Here is a 19,248-nt window from a genome sequence, read left to right on the forward strand (position 1 = left end):
TTGACCAATTGGTTATCCTAACCTTAACCACTCAAGGTCAAATGCCTAACCCCAACCAATCGGACTTGTAATTTTGCTCAAAGACTGGCCGACATACTGTTTTATGACTTTTTTTCGGTCTTTCTTCGACATACTTGTTTGACACAATATACTATTACTATTTTTTTACTTTTTACTATACAATGAGTTTTATTACAACTTTATTCACATACTATACTAAAACTTCTTTTGACACACTATAATATGACTTTTTTCAACATACTGTACTATGACTTTTCATGTGTTTCTTTCACATACTATACTAGGATTTCAAACAAACTGTACTTTTTTAATTTAGTTTAAATTTACTGTGTCATGATAAACATTTTGGCCCATCCCACATGGGATTACAAAACACCACAAACTTATTAAGCAAACGTCTTCCAGTTGCATTTACAAATCATTCGGAGAAATAAATTAATAAAAATGTATATACACACATACACACACATACTGTACATATACAAATACATACACATATACAGTACATACGCATACTGTTCATATATACATTCACACATATTTATAAAAGTTGTAGTATAGTGTCGTAAACATTTGTTAATGACACATTAAAACAGATTTATACATATTTAAAGTGTTTTTACTATGCATATACTGTACATCATGTGGTCTCCACCATGGTTTGTTGTTGTATGAGCACACCTAGAGGTATCTAGGCTTCTTTCCTTTCTCTTGTCCTCTTCTGATGACCATTCATAATTTAACTCAAATGTTATTTGTAGAAATATGATCATCTTTCTGGTAGTTTGTTGTTTAGAAGAGTCTTAAAGCGCCCATATCATGCTCATTTTCAGCTTCTTAATTGTATTTTGAGGTTGTACCAGAATAGGTTTTCATGGTTTCATTTTCAAAATAAATCATATTTTTGTTGTACTGCACATTGCTGCAGATCATGTTGTCACCCTGTTTGTTTGGGTCTCTGTTTAAGCTACAGAGTGAGACATCTCACTCCTATACTATCATTGTTGGGAGTTGCAAATGTGCAGTAACTAGGTAAGATCACATCAGCTACAACACAACACCCTTTCTCCTTTGGTCAGTACAAGGTAGGATTAGCTGGGAGACTTCTTCAATAATTCGAGGGGACAATTATGGAATACCTGCAGAACAGGGACATGTAAACTGTTGTTTTGCAGATTATTGCAAACTAGTGTGTGTTGTTGCAGTGTTTTACCATTGAGAACGAGCTAGCGCTAGCATGCTGCGATTAGCCACCTCGTCTCGGCTAGTGACATAGAAAGCTTGGCGGAATGTGAACAGCTCACCCGAAAGACTGAAGGCAGAGGACATTCAGCAACCAGTATCTCACTCAAAAAAAGTATAGACCGTTAGATAGTATAGTTTTTTTCCCAAGTTTGTGTGTGGAAGCACCAGAGACACAAAATAACACCCCAAACCCCAGAAAAAGATGATTTTTTTTCATAATATGGGCACTTTAAAGCAGAGTGATATATGTAGTTAAAAGTCACATTGATGTTTTACTGTATATCAGCACTTTTGTAAGTTTGGTTTGTAGCAGTATAGTATGAAAATAAACTGATTGGACACACAGACTCTTCTGCTGAACATTTTATTGGTTTAAAAAAAAAAGAATTAATATAAACAAAAAATAATTTCCTCCAAATTATTTTTAATGTTGAGGAACTGGACGATTAAAACTCAAGAAAATTCAACCAGGGGACGGGCAGTCACAGTGACACCTCCCGCCCTCCCTACTCCCCTTTCTTGGCCAGCGGAGGAGTCGGAGAGAAGCTGCTTTTAATATACGAGATGAAGCGATGGGAAAGCAGGTAAAAAGGCGGGTGGGAAGGAGCATCTTTTGAATCTTTACAGTACAAAACACTAACTATGAAAAAAAATCCTTGTATGTAATCTTTAACCTTGGCAACATTGCTACTAACCTTTACACCTGAATAGTGAGGACAAACTCAAGAGCAATAAAATTACTATTCTCTTTTATTCACATGAAGTTAAATCTAAATCCCTTTGAGTTAAAGTTAAATTTAAGTGGCGATCTTCCTTTAAGAGCAGACCTCTTTCTGAAATAAGGCATCTATAGTGCTGTCAACTAAACAGTCGCAGCAGAGGGTCACGGGTGCATCAGCGATCACAAAGTGGCCATTCTGAACATGTCCGCCATACAACAACACCATGAACATTTATATTAGGGCTGCCGGAAAAACAGGATGTTATTTCCTCTCTCTGCTTTTTCTCAATACAACCTCAAGCAAAAACAAGAAGAGGCAACATTTAAACATAGATGCAGGTACAGAATAATGGCAGGATAACCGATGACAGGATAAATGCACACTATGTGTGTGTCTGTGTGTGTGTATGTGTGTGTAGAAGAGCCAAAAAGCAGCGGTAAACTGATATGTTCTGACGGCTGTTTAGAGTGTGGAACAAGGCATGAGAGGGTGATCAATAGCAGGAGGGTGGGGTGGGGATGAAGGGCGGTGTGTGATTGGCCATTTATGTGAAGGTAAGCCCAGCCTCGTTGTAGACCTTGAAGACCTTCTCGATGGCGTTGACGTAGGCGGCCGTCCGGAGGTCCAGACCCAGGTTGTACTTGGTTGCTGTGCGCATGATTTGCTAGAAAAAGGCAAATGAGAACACATGTTATACAATGTTGGCTAACAACAATTCCAACAAATAAATCCTAGCCAAGCTTTTTATAGTGAATAGTTCATAGAAATTTACATAATTTCATTCACCATTTCTTATCGATTTTATGTCTCTTTTTAAGAGACTATCATTTTTTTGTCTAAGGTATATTCAACTATGTCATTAGTGTTACCATCACAATTGTATTGTCTTGTGAGCATTGGTCTCAAATTTTTAAATGGTTTGTCATCTTTTTTTCCAGTTCATACACCACCCTATAATCAGCTTGTCATTCATCTGTAAAGCACTGTGAACTGCACTAGCCTGTATGAAAGGTGCTACAAAAAATTTGTTAATTAATCAATCAAACAACTCAGATGTTTGGTAACATTTAAAAAGGTCAAATTATAACTTATGGGAAACTTGGTTTCTGCAGTGTTAGACTTTCTAAAAAAAGATTTGGTTTGTTGGTAGTGTGATGTACTCTTGCTACACCTTTCCCCTGTCTCTAAGCTATCTTTACAAAAGGCTTAGAAGTCTTGAAATTGTTCAAGGGCTCACTTTTAGCATCGGTCTTTGTGTCTAAAAATCCTGGCTGCAAAGTTTAAGCTTTCATTAGCACGATAAGAAAACGTTGGAACATGACAGAAAAAGTCCAGTGCTTGCGCTAACATTTCCAACGTTGTAGTTTTCATCTCAGTTTATTCCACTAGATATAATGGCGACTGCTGACAAAAAGCAGGTTGGAATGTTATGTACCATACGTTCACTTACCCGGGCAGATCTCTCCATGGTGTAGGCCAACCCAGAGTGAACGATATCCTTCTCAGAGGCACCCTGCAAAGGAAGATGAATTTTACCCACAGTCATCTCAAGAAAGACGTGCAAAGTACTCCTGACATGATTCATCACTTAGTCAAGCAACAGAAAATAGATCATGAAAATGACGATACACACTTTTTATAGCCCAACCAATACATGATTTTTAAGGCAGATACAGAGACAAATATTTGGTTATTTATAGATCCGATATGTCGGTCAATATACTGTAAATATATATTTTTTTAAATCCATAAATGCATTACAAAACATAAACAGATTTCCCTAACAATTATTTGTAGTTATTTGAGTTCTCACTAAAATAATATGATTTGTTTTATTGTCACAACAGAACAGAGGAACATTAAAATATATTAAAGTTCTGATGAATAATAATAATAATAAAGAGCCCTTATATAGCCCATTAAATAAGCCCTTTTATATCTCAGTCGGGCGCTAATATTTTTTCTCTGATTATTATTAAAACTGTTTGCATAATAATACCATATGATACTGATCACTCTAAACAAGACACCGAGACCACTGATATATCAAGTTCATTCTCACTTGTGAACACACGGAGACCGTTTCCACACTACAGAATAGTACAGAAAATGCTTAACTGGAAGCTCTCAACTTATTTATACAAAGTGGAGGTTGTCAGTTTATCTCATTCGGTCTGGGACTCTCTTTACGCCTGCTCTGCCCCCAAAAACATCCGTTGCCTTTCACAAGAACTGATGATGGCTCCATGGTCTATTCTTGATAATGAAATTATTCTAACTGATTATTATTAACAATAACAAATATTAGCTTGGCTGCATGCTTTCACCATTGAGAATGCTATGCTTTTTGCATTTTTATACGTATGCAAATTGAATACTTATTGATATAGTAAAATACTATTGAATACTATACTCTGTAACTTGTTATGGGCATTGTTTGGCCTCTGTGATGGAAATACCAGTTAGCTGCAGTGCTAATATGATAGAGATGTGCGAGACCTTTGTTGTATGTCCTTCCTTTGATAACGGTTTGTTTTATTCAAAGTGGGAATAGACATATTTGGCACATTTGTTCTCTTGTTCAGAGGACACTTTGCATCTTCATTGTCCCATCTTTTCAAGTTGATGGCTTATTCAGATGGTAGAGCATACAATAGACTCATTTTTGTGAACCAAAAAGAAGTTACTTTTGAGTTTTGCATAATTGCCAACTCAAAGAATTGCATCCAGGCGGAATTACGTATAGGACTTGTCTATTTCTGTAGGGATGCGTATATTCTAGCACATTTGGTTTATGCCTACGGCGTAACTTATTTTTTTTCTCTGGATTTTCCTGTTAATAGTATTGGTTATTGGGCTGCATGTACTTGGAAGAGTCATGGGAAGGAGGTACTGTATGTACGAGAGCTGGCAGTGAACAACTTCAGCAGCAAGCGTGTACAGCCATGGTAAAACCCAGGTGGGGGAAATAATTACCATCTTAAAATTGATATTTTGTTCATTACATTTTTTTTCACCAGCACTAGCACCAGTATCTGCTTGATTAAGTGTGTGTCAGCAGATGTTACTTACAGCAACTCTGGCCTGGAAGTCAGCAGTAGGTACGACGGGGATCGGTCCTCCCTGCTTGCCAAACTTCCTCTCTAAACTTTCTTGCACAGACACTAGAAGGGATAACAGAGGATAAAGATGTATTCAGTTTCTGCAACAGCAAATACCATTGATGGCACACCCTGATAGTGGTCTAGTATGACATATGACCAAACATGGTGAAAAAGGATTGTGGCATTTCATGATTTGCTATAAGGGAACCAGTTCTATTAATACATTCATGGTATTATCATATGATACAGCCAAGGGATGTATCTATACTGTAACGACTGTAACGTGCATGTAACGTCATTAGCGTTTTCCAAACTGCCGAGGCTATCGGCTAGTAGACAACAATAGCTGTAGCTAGCAGCAGAGTTCTGTTGACAACTATGTGTCGCTTGCTCAACATAAGTCACATACATTGTTGCTCTGATTGGATGTAGGTCTATCCAACTGAGGGCAGAAGCATTTTCTTTCCTGGTTCGGTTGAAACACACTCCGTAATCACAACCCAATGGAGCAGTATCAGACTCATGTTCTGACTAGAATCTGAGTAGGACGACGTTAGGCTAACAAATGCTGCCTAAACAGCCATAATCGGATTTGTTATTTTAATACTTGCTGACTTAATTGTTGTAGTTCACAACAAATTTAATTTGCATTTAAAAAATATAAAATTACAATAATAATTCATTAGCAGCCTTGTCGGTGATGTATAACAGCCAGGTAACTTGTACAGCAAGGCAAGGGAAAAGGGAAAAGTTGTCCCTATTTCAGCAACCAAAGAGTTTATTGAAACAACTCGAAACACTTGTTGCTACAGTATAAGATTTTAACACAGGACCGAGTGAAAAACGGGAGGTAGACTTGATAGATTATGGGGGTAGGTTGGATTTTATAATTCCTGTATAAAATGCAAATCCTGATCTAAATCTACCAAAAAGAAAAGAAAAAAAAAATACAGAGAGCTACTGGTGTTACTCCTTGTGAATTTAAATACCTAAAAAACCTATTGATCACAAAAAGGAATGGATAAAAAATACAAATAAAAGAGCCTAAAAAGACATGCTCTTTCGTTCAAAGGGGAGATAGGGTGCCTCTTGTTAATGAGCATACTTATGGGAGAATGGCTGAGTGCAGTGAAGGAAAAGTATCCTGAACTGGTAGAAAGTCAACAAGGACAACTTAATCAGACTCAAGTCTAACGAAGGTGCCATATCTTTATATAAGTCTGTAAAGGTTGTGGTACATACTAAACAACTACCAAAAAGGTTCACGGAAGATTTTCTACAAATTAAAAACATGGCCCAGAACCGCATGTTAACAGTAAGAATGGCCGAATTGAGCATGAATAGTGAGGAAATGTATTGATAATGTATCTATTGATTGTGTTATATGACCTGAAAACACTTGAGTCTGTCTGCAGGTTACAAAGCACGTAAAGAGCGGTCGTGTACTCACTGAGCAGGTGGTAGTTTGAGTCTCTCTCATATTTAAAGGTCAGTCTTCCATAGCTGACATGGTTGAGATTCTTCAGCCACTCGAAATAAGACACGGTCACACCGCCAGCATTCAGGTACATATCCTGCAGGTGGACACATCAAACTCATCAGACATCTGACCGTTTGGTATGGTGTGGTTTGATTAGATTTGATTGAAAGTGCAGGAAAAAAAAGCAAACAGCTCCACAAACTGTCATCAAACTTTGATTCAAATGCTGCTATGGGATCGCATTTTTGCTTCACCTTCAAACCAGAAAAAAGAGCTCACACTAAAAATCTTGAAGGTAAAATAACCACAACTGGTACAAAGTTGACAAAGTCGGAACCAATCACTCATAGTGTGACGTTGGTTGGGTCTTTACTAAGCTCAAAAATGTAGAGAGACTACAGAGACTCTGGTTTATATCTGAATGGAGAAAAGTCTTTACAAATACTACAAAAAGGTATGTAGTTTTCATTTTTGTGTGTGTGTGTGTGTGTGTGTGTGTGTGTGTGTGTGTTCTTACAGGAATAACCATGACATTGTTTTCCAGGAAGATCTTGTCAGCATCTGGGGTGGTGGGACCGTTGGCACCTTCAGCAATAATCTAAAACCCACAAAATACAAACACACACTTTACATGACTGCAACTTGGTAGCCTTGTCCTTACTCATGTCAATGTCAATTTCAAGCAAAGCACCTTGGATTAATTAAATTGAGTGTTTACCTTGGCCTTGATCCTGGGGGCGTTGATACGTGTGAGCTGCTTTTCACCGGCAGCAGGAATCAGGATGTGGCAGTCGGCTTCCAAAATATTCCCTTCGTAGGGTTTAGCTCCTGGGAAGCCCACAATGGTGCCATGTTGCTGCAGAAAGTGCAGAGATACACACAGGAGAAACATGTTTGAATGTTTCAGTGGGTGGTAAATTAAAAAAAAGGGAGCAGAAATGTCATCAGACAGTCATGTAAAGCGAGAATGAATGGTACCAGTTTGTAGTCCTCCAGCTGTTTGGGGTCAATGCCCTCTGGGTTGTAGATGGCTCCATCAATCTCACCGATGCCCACACACTTGGCCCCAAACCTGTGCAGGTACCTCATGGAGTGGAGACCCACATTACCAAAACCCTGTGAAAAGTCACACCAAGTTCATCATCACCACTGTCCAACAACATGAAAATCACTTTAAAATCTTTAAATACTATCAGCAGTAAACATTTTCAGTGGTTATACCCAGTTTTACTCAACCATAAGATATGGTTCAGTTCCATTAAAAAAAAAGGTACTGTGGTGCCACCATGTGGCTGGTTTCATTTATATCATTCATCATTACTCTTTTTTTTTTTTAACTTTATCTTGGTGCAATATGTTTGATAAAATATTTGTGTAAACATGTGAGAAATTGAGAGAAGGCAAACCAAAACAAGCACGGATGGACAGAAGGGATGCTGTCTGGAGCTAATTATTTTGTTACCTTGTTACAATCTAAAATGTATGTGAACAAATGAAAAAATCTGGATACTTCATTACAGATTCCAAGCTCCTCTAAACACAATGTAGCCATGAAACAGTCCAAGACTGCCAGAGATTAAAGGACAGGAACCTCCAACTGCAAGGTTTCCTCAATTTCTGGTACATTCAGTACAGTATGGTCATATCACACACACCCCTAAATCAGATGTAATTTGTTTTAATGTGCAATAGAGTAAAAACAGGCCCTTGTTTGATCTTGATACCACACTAGAGATCTTACTCTCCTCTCTCCCTAATAAATCTCTAAGAAAATCTAATCTCGGCACAACCTAATCCTCAAACACAAACACAGAGGGATTAGCTTTTTCAACATCCGCATCATGAGTCAGCTGCTGTCACTACTTCTTTACCTCCTCAATGCCGCCCTTCTCATTCCTCACACAAATGCCCCCTCTGCAAAGGTCATCCCAGTAACCATCTCTAATAGTTTTCTTTATTGTTGCGGACAAAAAAATCTGCCTCTTTGCAAATCTCTATAAAAAGCAAGGAAATAATTTGGATATGTGTGATATCAACCCTATAAGAAAAGAAACAAAGAGAGCAGTTTCTCCTTTAAGTGTCAAAATGTTACACAGACATTTTTGTTAAGTGAAATGCATCTACACATACAGGGTTGTCATTAAGAATACCAGATTACATGTTGTCATTTAAAAAGGTATATATAGAAAGCATTTTAGGAAAGCGGTGCCTAGGGGTGTGTGGGTGTGTGTGTGTGTGTGAGAGAAACGTGAGGTCCTGCCATGTGACACATGGAAGTGAAACAGATAGGGAGACTGCTCTGACTTTTCGTCCCCACAGTTGCACTTTTTATTCATTAAATCAGAAGTATCCTTATAGAAAAATGTCTAATGTTGAATGTTACCAACCTCTATACTACTCGCCCTGCTTCTTTCATTGTTTCAAGTTTATGTTCATCATATTTCCTAGTAAATATTCTTTTGATTTCATTAAATCCCAAACACTAATAACGTAGCGCTCAATACCCGAACCGACTCAGCTTGGTATGCAGGAAATAGAGGAGTAGAACTGTTTCCACCAAAAGACTTAGTTACTCTCTCATTCCTCTTAAACAAGACAGCAAACCTCCTTCAGTTCACTGACCTCTGAGGAGATAAGAGCCCGGCTACAACAGATGGCATTGCTCTGATTGAGGCTCTAAAACCCCTCATGATTACAAATGAAAACGTAAATCCTGTGAGAATCTGAGAGTAAAGATCTGCGGTACAGTTAGGGTTTCTCTTCTTTCTTTCTCCATCTAAAATGTTTCTATGATCATACTACAGCTGTGTGTACCTGGATGACAAAGGTCTTGTCCTGGAAGCCAGGTGTCAGGCCCAGCATGCTCATGTAGGACGCCTCGTTGATGAAGTTCTCGATGCCGTGGAAAACTCCACGACCAGTGGCTGAGATACGTCCATGGATTCCTCCCTGGCTGATGGGCTTTCCTGTCACACATGCATGGGCGTTGATGTCCTGCACACACATATAGAAGACATCAAGCCAAATAGACCCTAGAAGATTATCTACTCAGGATTGGTTATGATGGCCATAGGAGATTTTTGAAGCTTCAATTTGGGTTTATAAAGCACTGTGAGAGCAAACAGCAACCTTCACGACTGTGTGTGATTGGATGAGACCTTAACACAGCTCAAAACTTCATGTCTCCAATGAGCCACAAAATAACAACTCAGATTAGGCTGAATGCACACCAAATCTGCTACTTTTTGAAGGGAATTCAATATTTTTTGAGATTTTTTAAATCAGTCTCTAGTGGCCATAGTGGTAATGCATTTTTACTTTCTGTATCAGCTTTCGACCATGAAGTTAAATGCTTGACATACACACAGTTAGAGGTTGTGTAGTTACACAGTACCAGTCAGTGCTGCTCCTGACTGAACGTCAGTACAAACTACCCATAATCCTCTGCCCTAAGATACCCAGAGCAAGAATGTGTCACTCATTCCAAAGCCCTGCCAGGAGTATCCGTAACAGAGGGCACATGACGAGGTAAGGTGAGAGGGGAGGGAAAATTAGTATCTTGGAGAAAGCAGGGGATGAGATGTGTAATAATAACAAATGAAATGTAAAAAAAAGACGTCACTTTATTAGTACAAAAATTCAGGATGTATCCACAACAATGGATTACAAGGTTTGTAGTCATTATTGTGTAGTGACATTTTGATGGCACGGGTGCACAGTTGAGTGCCTGGTGTTTATTGATTCTACATCGATCACAGTAGCCTGTATGTGATTGTGAGCCACATCAATTACAGCAAAACACTTAGCCACGTAGCCATTTAGAACCCTGTTAAAAACATCTTACACCAGACTCTGTGGCAGTCTCCAGCTCACATTTGCTTGTCTTTTCTGTTTGACAGTTTTAGATACTAGAATGATTAACTGATAACCAAAAACACCCAGGCCTCCGTTTGTAAAGCTGCTTCGAAGAGAGGAGGAATGTCTAAATGGTCGAGTGGGAAGGGAGAGGCAGGAAACCACTGCTCATGCTTTATGTGTGACTCATTCCTTGCTTTTAAATTTGCTTATTTTAAAATGTGTACTAAAAAAAGGCCAAGTCATACAGTTTGGTTGTGTGTGCCTAAGAACTCACAGTGTGTGCAATGGTGTTGGCGTATGTGTCGGCGATCCAGGACATTTCCCTCTCTCCTGTGCTCATGTCTGGGGCTGGGACATCAATGCCAGGTCCTGGTAAAGGGAGACGGTAGGAGAAGAAAAAGTGGGACAGTTAATCAAGCACGGATGTACGGTGCACAAATGCACATGAGTACAAACTTCACACAATGAATTTCTCTCACAAATCAGGTTTTAGTGTTAGTGTTAATAACTAAGTACAACTTTGGATATCAAAATGAGCATTATGTCCCTGGTAATACAATTTTGGATGACAGGGGAAATGCTAGGGCTGTGTCCTATATATAAACAGAAGCATGCATGAATGCAGAGAGGGGGGTTGGTCTACTGAGAGAGAGAAAAGGGTGACTTTCTCAATAGGGGGGTGTTTGAGCATGTTAAGCACTGACAGAACAGGGCATGGATGTGTGCAGTGGGTACTTCTTTGCCTCCAGGGTGTATAAAAACATGAATATTGAAGGCGCTAGATAAAACGTCACTAAATGATTCAACTATTGCATTCCACAAGCAGATAACAGGCTGTGTTAACTTTCTCTTTGAATACATCATAAACCTTAACATGTATCCAGGCAGCAGTAAACTGTGTCTGGCCTGGGCCTGTAACCGGCTGAACCACTGTATGTTTATGTGGGGCCCTGCTCAACATAGTTAACACTAATGTATAAATAATAGTGTTGTCAGTTAGACGCGTTAACACCCATTTTAACGGTGACAATTTATTTATTTTTTTACTCACAAGATTAACGTTCTTTTTGTCCTAGCAAACTTAGTTTTTTCCCCACATGCTGTTGCAACAACCAGCAACATTAGAAACACTACATTACCACAGCGGATCTAGATAGACTGGTAACAACAACTAATGCACCTCACACACTTGTTTGGGCATGAGAGCCGGCCAAAGAGTAGTAACATTACTTTTTGAGTGGATGGCGCGAGATGCCGAAATGGATGCCAAAAGATTCTGAATGGAAAGTTTACTTTTTAAAAGTTGCCAAATGGTTCCATTGACAAGACCAAAGTGATCTGTGTTTTGTTGTTATGAACGGAGCTATCATCGCAGCCTGTCCAGTCTGAAATACTACTTGATGGCCAAGCACACAGTGGATGCGATATCTCCACCCCCTCGTCAAAGTATTTCTTTCACCCTTTTATTGATGGACGGTGTTACATTGTATGAGAGATTATTTGCTCCAAGTGTGAATGCTACGTGTGAAATTGAACACTACAGTAGGCTAAATGCCAATATTGTTTTTCATTAAAAAATAAAAAAAACATTTGCACAAAGCAAGCCGATCCATTTTTCCATGTTGATAAGAACATTAAAATAAGAAAAAAAATAATGGGCCAAAAAGAAATCCAGAGACATTTAGAATAGATAAAAATTAATTTTATTGCGCTTCATTGCAAGTTAACTATGACATTAAATTTGAAAATACCAATACATAAAAATTGTTCAAACTTTGTTTTCTGTATTATTATTATTATTATTATTATTATTAAGTTCCCCATCTTCTCAAGGTATGCACGTTGCCTTGTTTTAACAATGTCCATCAGCTACGGCAGCTACTTTGTGACTAACTTTATGACCAACACACAAATGTATACCTAAAGAGACAATAAGAGATTTGCATCCCTTTTCAGTTGACACAGGCACACCCTGAGCTACCCAAACTGAATAAGCGCTGGAAGACAGGAAATGTTTGAGTGGAAACATTTACCTCTCACCACCACAGCATTTTCTAACCAAGACAAGAACACTGTAATCCACAAAGCTGTGTAACCAATACTCAAAGTACTACTTATAGTTATAAAATAACTTTAAAAATTGTTCGAATAAGAACTTGTAAAGTTCTCAATTTAAACAACCGTTAAAATTCACACGCAAAAACTCACCAATAAATCCCTTCTTGGCCAGCTCAATAGTGAATCTCCTGGTAATCTTCTCCAGCTCATTATCCTGCAGCAGACAGACGTAGTACAGACATCAAGAAAAACATGTTGCTTGGTTCCAATGCAATGAGTCAATTCAGTGGACAGTTATTAAGCAAAATAGGCTAAATACAAACAGTATCTTGTCCATATAAAGCAATAGTTTATATTTAGAAAGAAGTTTCAGGCAATTTGAAAAAAATGTTGAGGTTTTTGTTGGGTTTCTTTGCAGTAAACTCTTCCAGGCAGCAGCCCATGAACATCATTTCAATTTATGTTCCATTATCCCCCATTAAATGCACTAAAATGCCTATCATAGTCCAATAAAAAAGGCAAGGCAGGCTCCACTGGTTTGAAGAAAATGCAACTTACAGACCTGGTCATCTACTGACAACACAGCTCCCGCAGCCGTTAAACTAACATTAAATCTAAAGAATGATACACAGAAACATTTGATCATTTGCTTTAGCAGTTGAACTTAAAACAAACATGTTCTGTTTTCTCCTTTTTGTCATGTCTCCCTCCCACTGTTTTATTCCGTTATTAATCAACAAGTACAAAATGAAAGGATAAGAGCCGGTAGCCCTGCCTTTTGCATTCCAGTGTGATTGATGCCTCATTTGTTTGTTTGAATGTGAGATAGAGAAACACATGGAACTTGATATCCCTCCAAAGGCTTTGTTACTTTCCTATAAACATTACAGCACACTGCTGAAAATGTCTGTTCTCTGTGCACGCAAGAGTGGGGGAAGGAGGATTGACATTAGAGGGCTTACAGAGTAATTCTTGGTGTTGATCTTGACTCCAGCTTTGGCTCCCCCAAATGGCACATCTGGAGAAGAATACAGCTTAAAAACCACAGAAACATTCACATGCTTGTGCCAAACATACATTAACATTAAGATACACATGTGGATTCACATTTCTTAATGTGTAAGTACAATACGACGATAAAAGATGGATATGGACTATTCTCTGGCACTGTTGCATGCAATCCTGGTAATAGCACAGCACTGCGCTGATGTCATTTGAATATTAAATATGAGGTGGATTGAATGAAAAGAACTTGGTAAGACAAATAGTATTATTATGTATGTGGAGATCAGGGAGTAACCAAAAGGAGGCTTTGTGAAAGGCTAAGACTTGAATACACACCGACAACAGCACATTTGTAGGTCATCAGAGAAGCCAGGGCTTTGACCTCATCTACAGACACATCGGTACTGTAACGGATACCTGAAGGAAAGAAGGACACACACACACACGAAAGTTTATAACCACCATCCAAATAAAACCAACGTACATAATAACTTATATTGTAATAATCCTACAAGGGAAATTAGGTTTTCACTTTGTTATTAGAACACACAGGCCTGAAACACACACACACACACACGCACGCACGCACGACTGAAATCCAGACATTCAGTGCCTATATGCAAATGAAAAGATGTCAGAGTGTGGGGGCTGCAGCTGTCAATGCACAGGCGCCCTGAGCATGTGGAGGTTTGGTGTGAGCACCATGGCAGTGCCCAGGGGTTGAAGGGGCATATCTCCACCAAACAAGCAAAAATGTAGAAAAAGTTCTTCATCTTGATTTTTTTAATATGATAAAACAAAGTTGTGTTTTCTTTTTTCTTTTTTTTAGTGTTCAGACTGCAACATGGGGAAATCATTAGCGTACACTGACACTGTCTCCACTACTTGTGCAGCTCAACAACAGAGAAATGAATAGCAGAGAGAAAACACTCTCAAAGACAGTACTGGACCGTTAATCACTGTATTTTTCAAAAACCACACACACAAGACCACATGAACAGGTCAGAGATCACGATTATTCCTGGCACTCACACAAATAGCAATGGAAGGGTGGAGAGGCTGCAAGAACCAATCCCAGCCCCTTATTCTGACACCCGCCCATGAGCTAGTCATTCCTTCCTGTTTTCTGGAGTTTACTACCATCGTCACGGTAACATGGGTGAGTCAGCCTGTGTGCGGCGATACATGAGACCATACAGCCGGGCAGGCCAAGTACCACACTACTACATCTGGTGCAGTGTGTGAGAGATTCTCCAGCAGCACCAAATATAGCTCATCCTTAGTTAGCTTCTACGGAGAAGCTTCTACAGAGAAACTCAAGGGCAAACAGCACAAGGAGACAGCAGATTGCTTTAAGAGGACAAAAGTGCTGTGTGTGTCATTTCTAATGTGTTCGACAGGAAGCACAAGTAAAAGCCCACCCACTACAATGCCATCTTTAAGTGCCCCTTAATGACATTATGTATCCACCTACTTCCATTTGTGTTAATGCAGTAAGAGAAAAAGTTCAAACCTCCCACATAAAATCTCCATCTTGTGGAGAGTGCTGCTGCGGTTCTCCCCTTCTCTCTTTATTTCCATTCATCCAAAGATCAGCTGAGTTACCTCAGGGCTGACACAAGACACTGATCACACTGACTCACTGATCATAATTAAAAAGAAGGAAAGCCTTGCAGCCTACCCATTCCCTATCTAACCCTCCATTTATCCACCCAACCAAAAGCACAACACTGCAACCAGAACCAAAATCTGTAAACACATTCCCCTGAAATGGAGGACAGAGTTTTTGTAAAGAAACTTAGCCCACACTACAATTTAGAGTTTCTGCAGCAGTCAGACCATGTAATGTCAACAGTCTGGCCTAAAGGCCTGACAAAGCAATTTACTTACTGGTGGTAAGGTCTCTCAAACAACAGGACACTGAATATATCCAATAAAGCTGAAGAAAGACATTACTGTCTTTAACGTTCAGATAGTGTGGGGTGCTCCAAACATACTTTTTGGTTTCCATGTAACAACAGTGACATGTAACATCCCACTTCTGCAAAGAAAGAAGAAGGTGACAACTTTCCGTTTCCACAAACTATGTTCCAGGGATGTGCAAACAACTATGCATACACACCACATGAAATTCCAGTATTTATTCAGTAGTCAGTGAAGAGAAGTGTGATCCAAACTCAGCAAGCGGTTGTGCTGTGTTGCTGTTGGGGGGGCTTTGCACTTTACACTTTGATCCAAACACAGCCAAGGTTCTCTGCATTAAAATAATGAAGGAAAAAAACTGCTGTTATTCCTATGCCACACTCACAATGCAAGGGTTAACCACAAAAGGACAAGGCAATCAGACTTCTTTTACAAAAGTTAACACTTGCTGTGATTTGTGACTATTGGTTAATTGCCACTTAAAACTGGATTAGGCAACATGAGAGCAAGGAAGATATAGAAATAATAAAAACACTGTAGAGGACTGGTAATGCCAAGCTGGATTTTAATATTTATTTAGCTTTTGATCTAGGCGATGCTCTGCTCTCCTCAAGCTTTAATGCGATGAATAGAGGCAATTTCACGCTCTTGCAATGTTATTAATTTTACATATATGGCTGCTCTGAGCTATCTCTCAATGATCAGTGGCTGGACGGCCTGGAGATTCATAAACAGGTAAAGTAATTGCTTAATCTGGTTTGGGGTAGAAATCTGTAATAGATCATTTATATGGGTGCCATAAATAAGACCAGGCCAATGTCCACACCACACCATTCAAACATGCCCTTTGACTGAATGGCATGTCTTTCCACTAAGAAAGCCTCCTCTCCACAGCACCCTCCCCCACCTATCACATAGCTGACAAATAGGAGTGCCTGGAACACAACCACCCCTCTCACACATCCTGCCTTTCTATACATCATATCCTTCTATTCACAAAACTACCCAGAGTGCACTGCAGCAGTAGCCCATTATGCCTCTGCTTTGAACCTTGAGTCAAATAACTAAGTCACTCTGCCGTTTTAGACATCATACGCTGCCCAAGGATGACCCATTGCACATAAAGGATGGATTCAAGTATTAGTCTACAAGATGAGTGAGGACACACTGTGTGCATTTGACCTGCTTTTCACACTTGCTTGTATATGAATCAACTGATAGGACAGTGCGTTAACAATTACGTCTTAATCATGTGTGCAGCACATGCAGAGATGGCTAAGGCCCGACATGCTTAACACCTGATGCCTTCAGGGTTGCCCTCTCCCATCACATCATACATTTGATGCCTTCAGGGTTGCCCTCTCCCATCACATCATACATTTGACACACAAATCACAATTAAAGGAGACCTCATCAGTGATAACAAAAACCAAACTGGTGCATCCATCCAGTGTTGTACCAGATCAAGTCACCGGAACTTGAGAAACTGGCAAAATTATAGTTTGGTGGCTTAACACTGCCCACAAAGTATGGGGAGTTTAACGGTTAACTTGCTGCTAGCCTGCAAGCTAACAAAATACAGTATCATTATAACTTCAGGTGAGAAGGAAGGTCACTGTAAACTGCACAAAAAGTATCATGCGAGCAGTGCAATACAGGAAACAAGCCGAACGATTTATAAAAAATAAAAAAGGGTGTGGTTAAGTGTATCGTTAGGGTAAGCTACGGATTAAACTGTGAAGCTATGTGTAACTGGTAACGTTAGCTAGCTTAGCTGCCTTATGTTTTATGCTTTTAATTAGCTGATGCCGCTAACTGTTGCTAGCTAAGTAGCTAGCTAGACCTAGCTGTCATAGGGGCCAGTCGGGGTGGTTTGGCTCAATTCTTACCCCCTTTGCAGGGTGTCCTGTGCTGGCTGTGCTGGGCGCGGTACCCCTCAATCACCTCCCACTCTCCGTTATCCCTTTTGATGGGGAAAGACACGCTCAGGACGTGATTACAGGGCTTGATGATGCGCAGGATGCCACGCACACGGTTCCTCTTCTGCTCGGGGGTCTCCCTCGTCCTCAGATCCTCCACCAGCTTGTCCTCCACGATGCTGGCGCCACGGTCGAAGAAGCCCTCAACCATCCTGAAGAAGTTGGGGTCGTCAGGCTTGTCCGCTGCGTCAGCATAGCTGCGGACCCGCATCAGGGACGAGGACACTGGCAGAGCGGAGTCAACGCACCCCGAGGCGAGGGCACTACCCGCAGAGCGGCTCAGCAGCTCCCCGAAATACCGATACATGATTGAAACTGGCTAGCTAACCGTGTAGAGGAACTAATAAAAGGCAACTAAACAACAAGGGCAATGGGGTGACGACAGATAGGGGATAGAAGTAGCGACACAGCAACTCCTCACCGTGTCCCGTCCTCTGGCCGAGTGGGTAATGACATACTGTTTCCGTTTGCTTTAAAAGGCAGCACGAGACAGAGGGCAGTGGGGGATCCTCTGGACGCGGAAGAGGAGGACCTACGGAGGCGCGCCCCCGTGCGAAGCAATCAGGAAGCAATTGACAGCCCGCGTTGCCGATTTTGCACGATTAATGGAAAATATAAATGTATATATAATTTTTTAATAAATAGCCTACCATATTGTATAAATTAAGTGATCTTGATTAAGTCAGCAATGCTTGGGTTGTTATAGGCTACTGACGGATAAAAGGATTTCACATGATCACAGTTGGTCACAGGTCAACTAAAATGGTTTTAACTGGTTAGTAATATGTTAATGGGATGTTCACAACAAAAATGGTGATATGCGTTGTGAAGAAAACATAAATTATTGGCCATGTGATCATTGTCCTAGGGGCGGCTGTGGCTCAATCTGCCAATAGGGAGGTTGGTGGTTCAATCCCTGGCCCTGCAGTCACATCTCAAAGTGTCCTTGGCCAAGACACTGAACCCCGAGTTGCTCCCGATGCTGAATGTGTGAGTGTGTATCTGATGAGCAGGTGGCCCCTTGTACGGCAGCCTCGGACACAGTGTATGAATGAATGGTGAATGGTCCCTGTACTAAGCGCTTTGAGTAGTCGTTGAGACTAGAAAAGCGCTATATAAGAACAGTCCATTAGTTAACACAAAAATGCGTTGCCTATGGTTGTTTTGTTAAATTGTTTATGTCAAAAAAATGCGTTATTTACAGTGCAATTGCATTGTAAACATTTCCATTCGTGCATGAGAAAATTAGATTTAGAAAAAAAGAAAAATATTCACATTCCAGCACACATTTTTAATTGAGTTCAATAGACAATAACATTTCCTCAAAGCGCTTATGTTCTTTCCCCAATGCCTTGAACAAGACCTTCTAGTTACAACTAGTAGCTGCCAAGTAGTAAACCATTTTAGTTACAAGTCCACATGATATTGATAATATCAAAAATATATTTCACATATATATGCTGCATGTATATATACATATATATTTTACACATATGTATATATACATATATAAACTGTATGTGTGTGTTTTTGGGAAAGCACTTAAAAACAAATAAATATACAAATATTTACATGTCAAATTTTCCTTAAGTTTGTAGGAACATAAACTGGGAGAAATTAAGTGCATCAGCTTGGTCATTCATTAGCTTTTGTACAGCAACCAGTGTTACAGATTTGTACTTTGTGGTTTGTTGAAAGGATCTCTGAGTCCTGCTGCAATCAGCAGTTCCCTGATCTGTCGAGTGAGTGAGAGAGATGTGGCAAATGCCCATTGTGTTTGCACCAGGCATTAACCACCCTCATGAGCAGGAACAATTAACGAGCGTTATTTTGATGATGTAGTTTTAACTATT

The 19,248-nt window shown here is 39.8% G+C and overlaps 1 protein-coding gene across 1 annotated transcript; it reads right to left on the reverse strand.

Moving 5' to 3' along the window:
* Nucleotides 1-1,612: 1,612 nt before the first annotated feature.
* glud1b (glutamate dehydrogenase 1b) lies at nt 1,613-17,915 on the reverse strand. Its single transcript, XM_034859452.1, has 13 exons — nt 17,306-17,915; nt 13,830-13,910; nt 13,451-13,506; nt 12,639-12,702; nt 10,705-10,799; nt 9,387-9,566; nt 7,551-7,688; nt 7,291-7,428; nt 7,090-7,170; nt 6,543-6,666; nt 5,061-5,152; nt 3,439-3,501; nt 1,613-2,652 (listed from the first exon to the last, which is right to left on the reverse strand). The coding sequence occupies exons 1-13, from the start codon at nt 17,700-17,702 to the stop codon at nt 2,533-2,535; spliced, it is 1,629 nt and encodes a 542-aa protein (XP_034715343.1). The 5' UTR covers nt 17,703-17,915; the 3' UTR covers nt 1,613-2,532.
* Between the last annotated feature and the right edge of the window lie 1,333 nt (nt 17,916-19,248).

Source organism: Etheostoma cragini, chromosome 21, assembly GCF_013103735.1.
Source record: "Etheostoma cragini isolate CJK2018 chromosome 21, CSU_Ecrag_1.0, whole genome shotgun sequence".
In the NCBI taxonomy this organism is placed as follows: domain Eukaryota; kingdom Metazoa; phylum Chordata; class Actinopteri; order Perciformes; family Percidae; genus Etheostoma; species Etheostoma cragini.

Coding starts and splice junctions, on each gene's coding strand:
- glud1b (XM_034859452.1), bottom strand. CDS start 17,702: ATGTATCGGTATTTCGGGGAGCTGCTGAGCCGCTCTGCGGGTAGTGCC. Junction 10,800..12,638: donor GGCCAAGAAGGGATTTATTG/GTGAGTTTTTGC, acceptor TCCCTTTACCAG/GACCTGGCATTGATGTCCCA. Junction 6,667..7,089: donor ACAATGTCATGGTTATTCCT/GTAAGAACACAC, acceptor GTCCACCTGCAG/GATATGTACCTGAATGCTGG.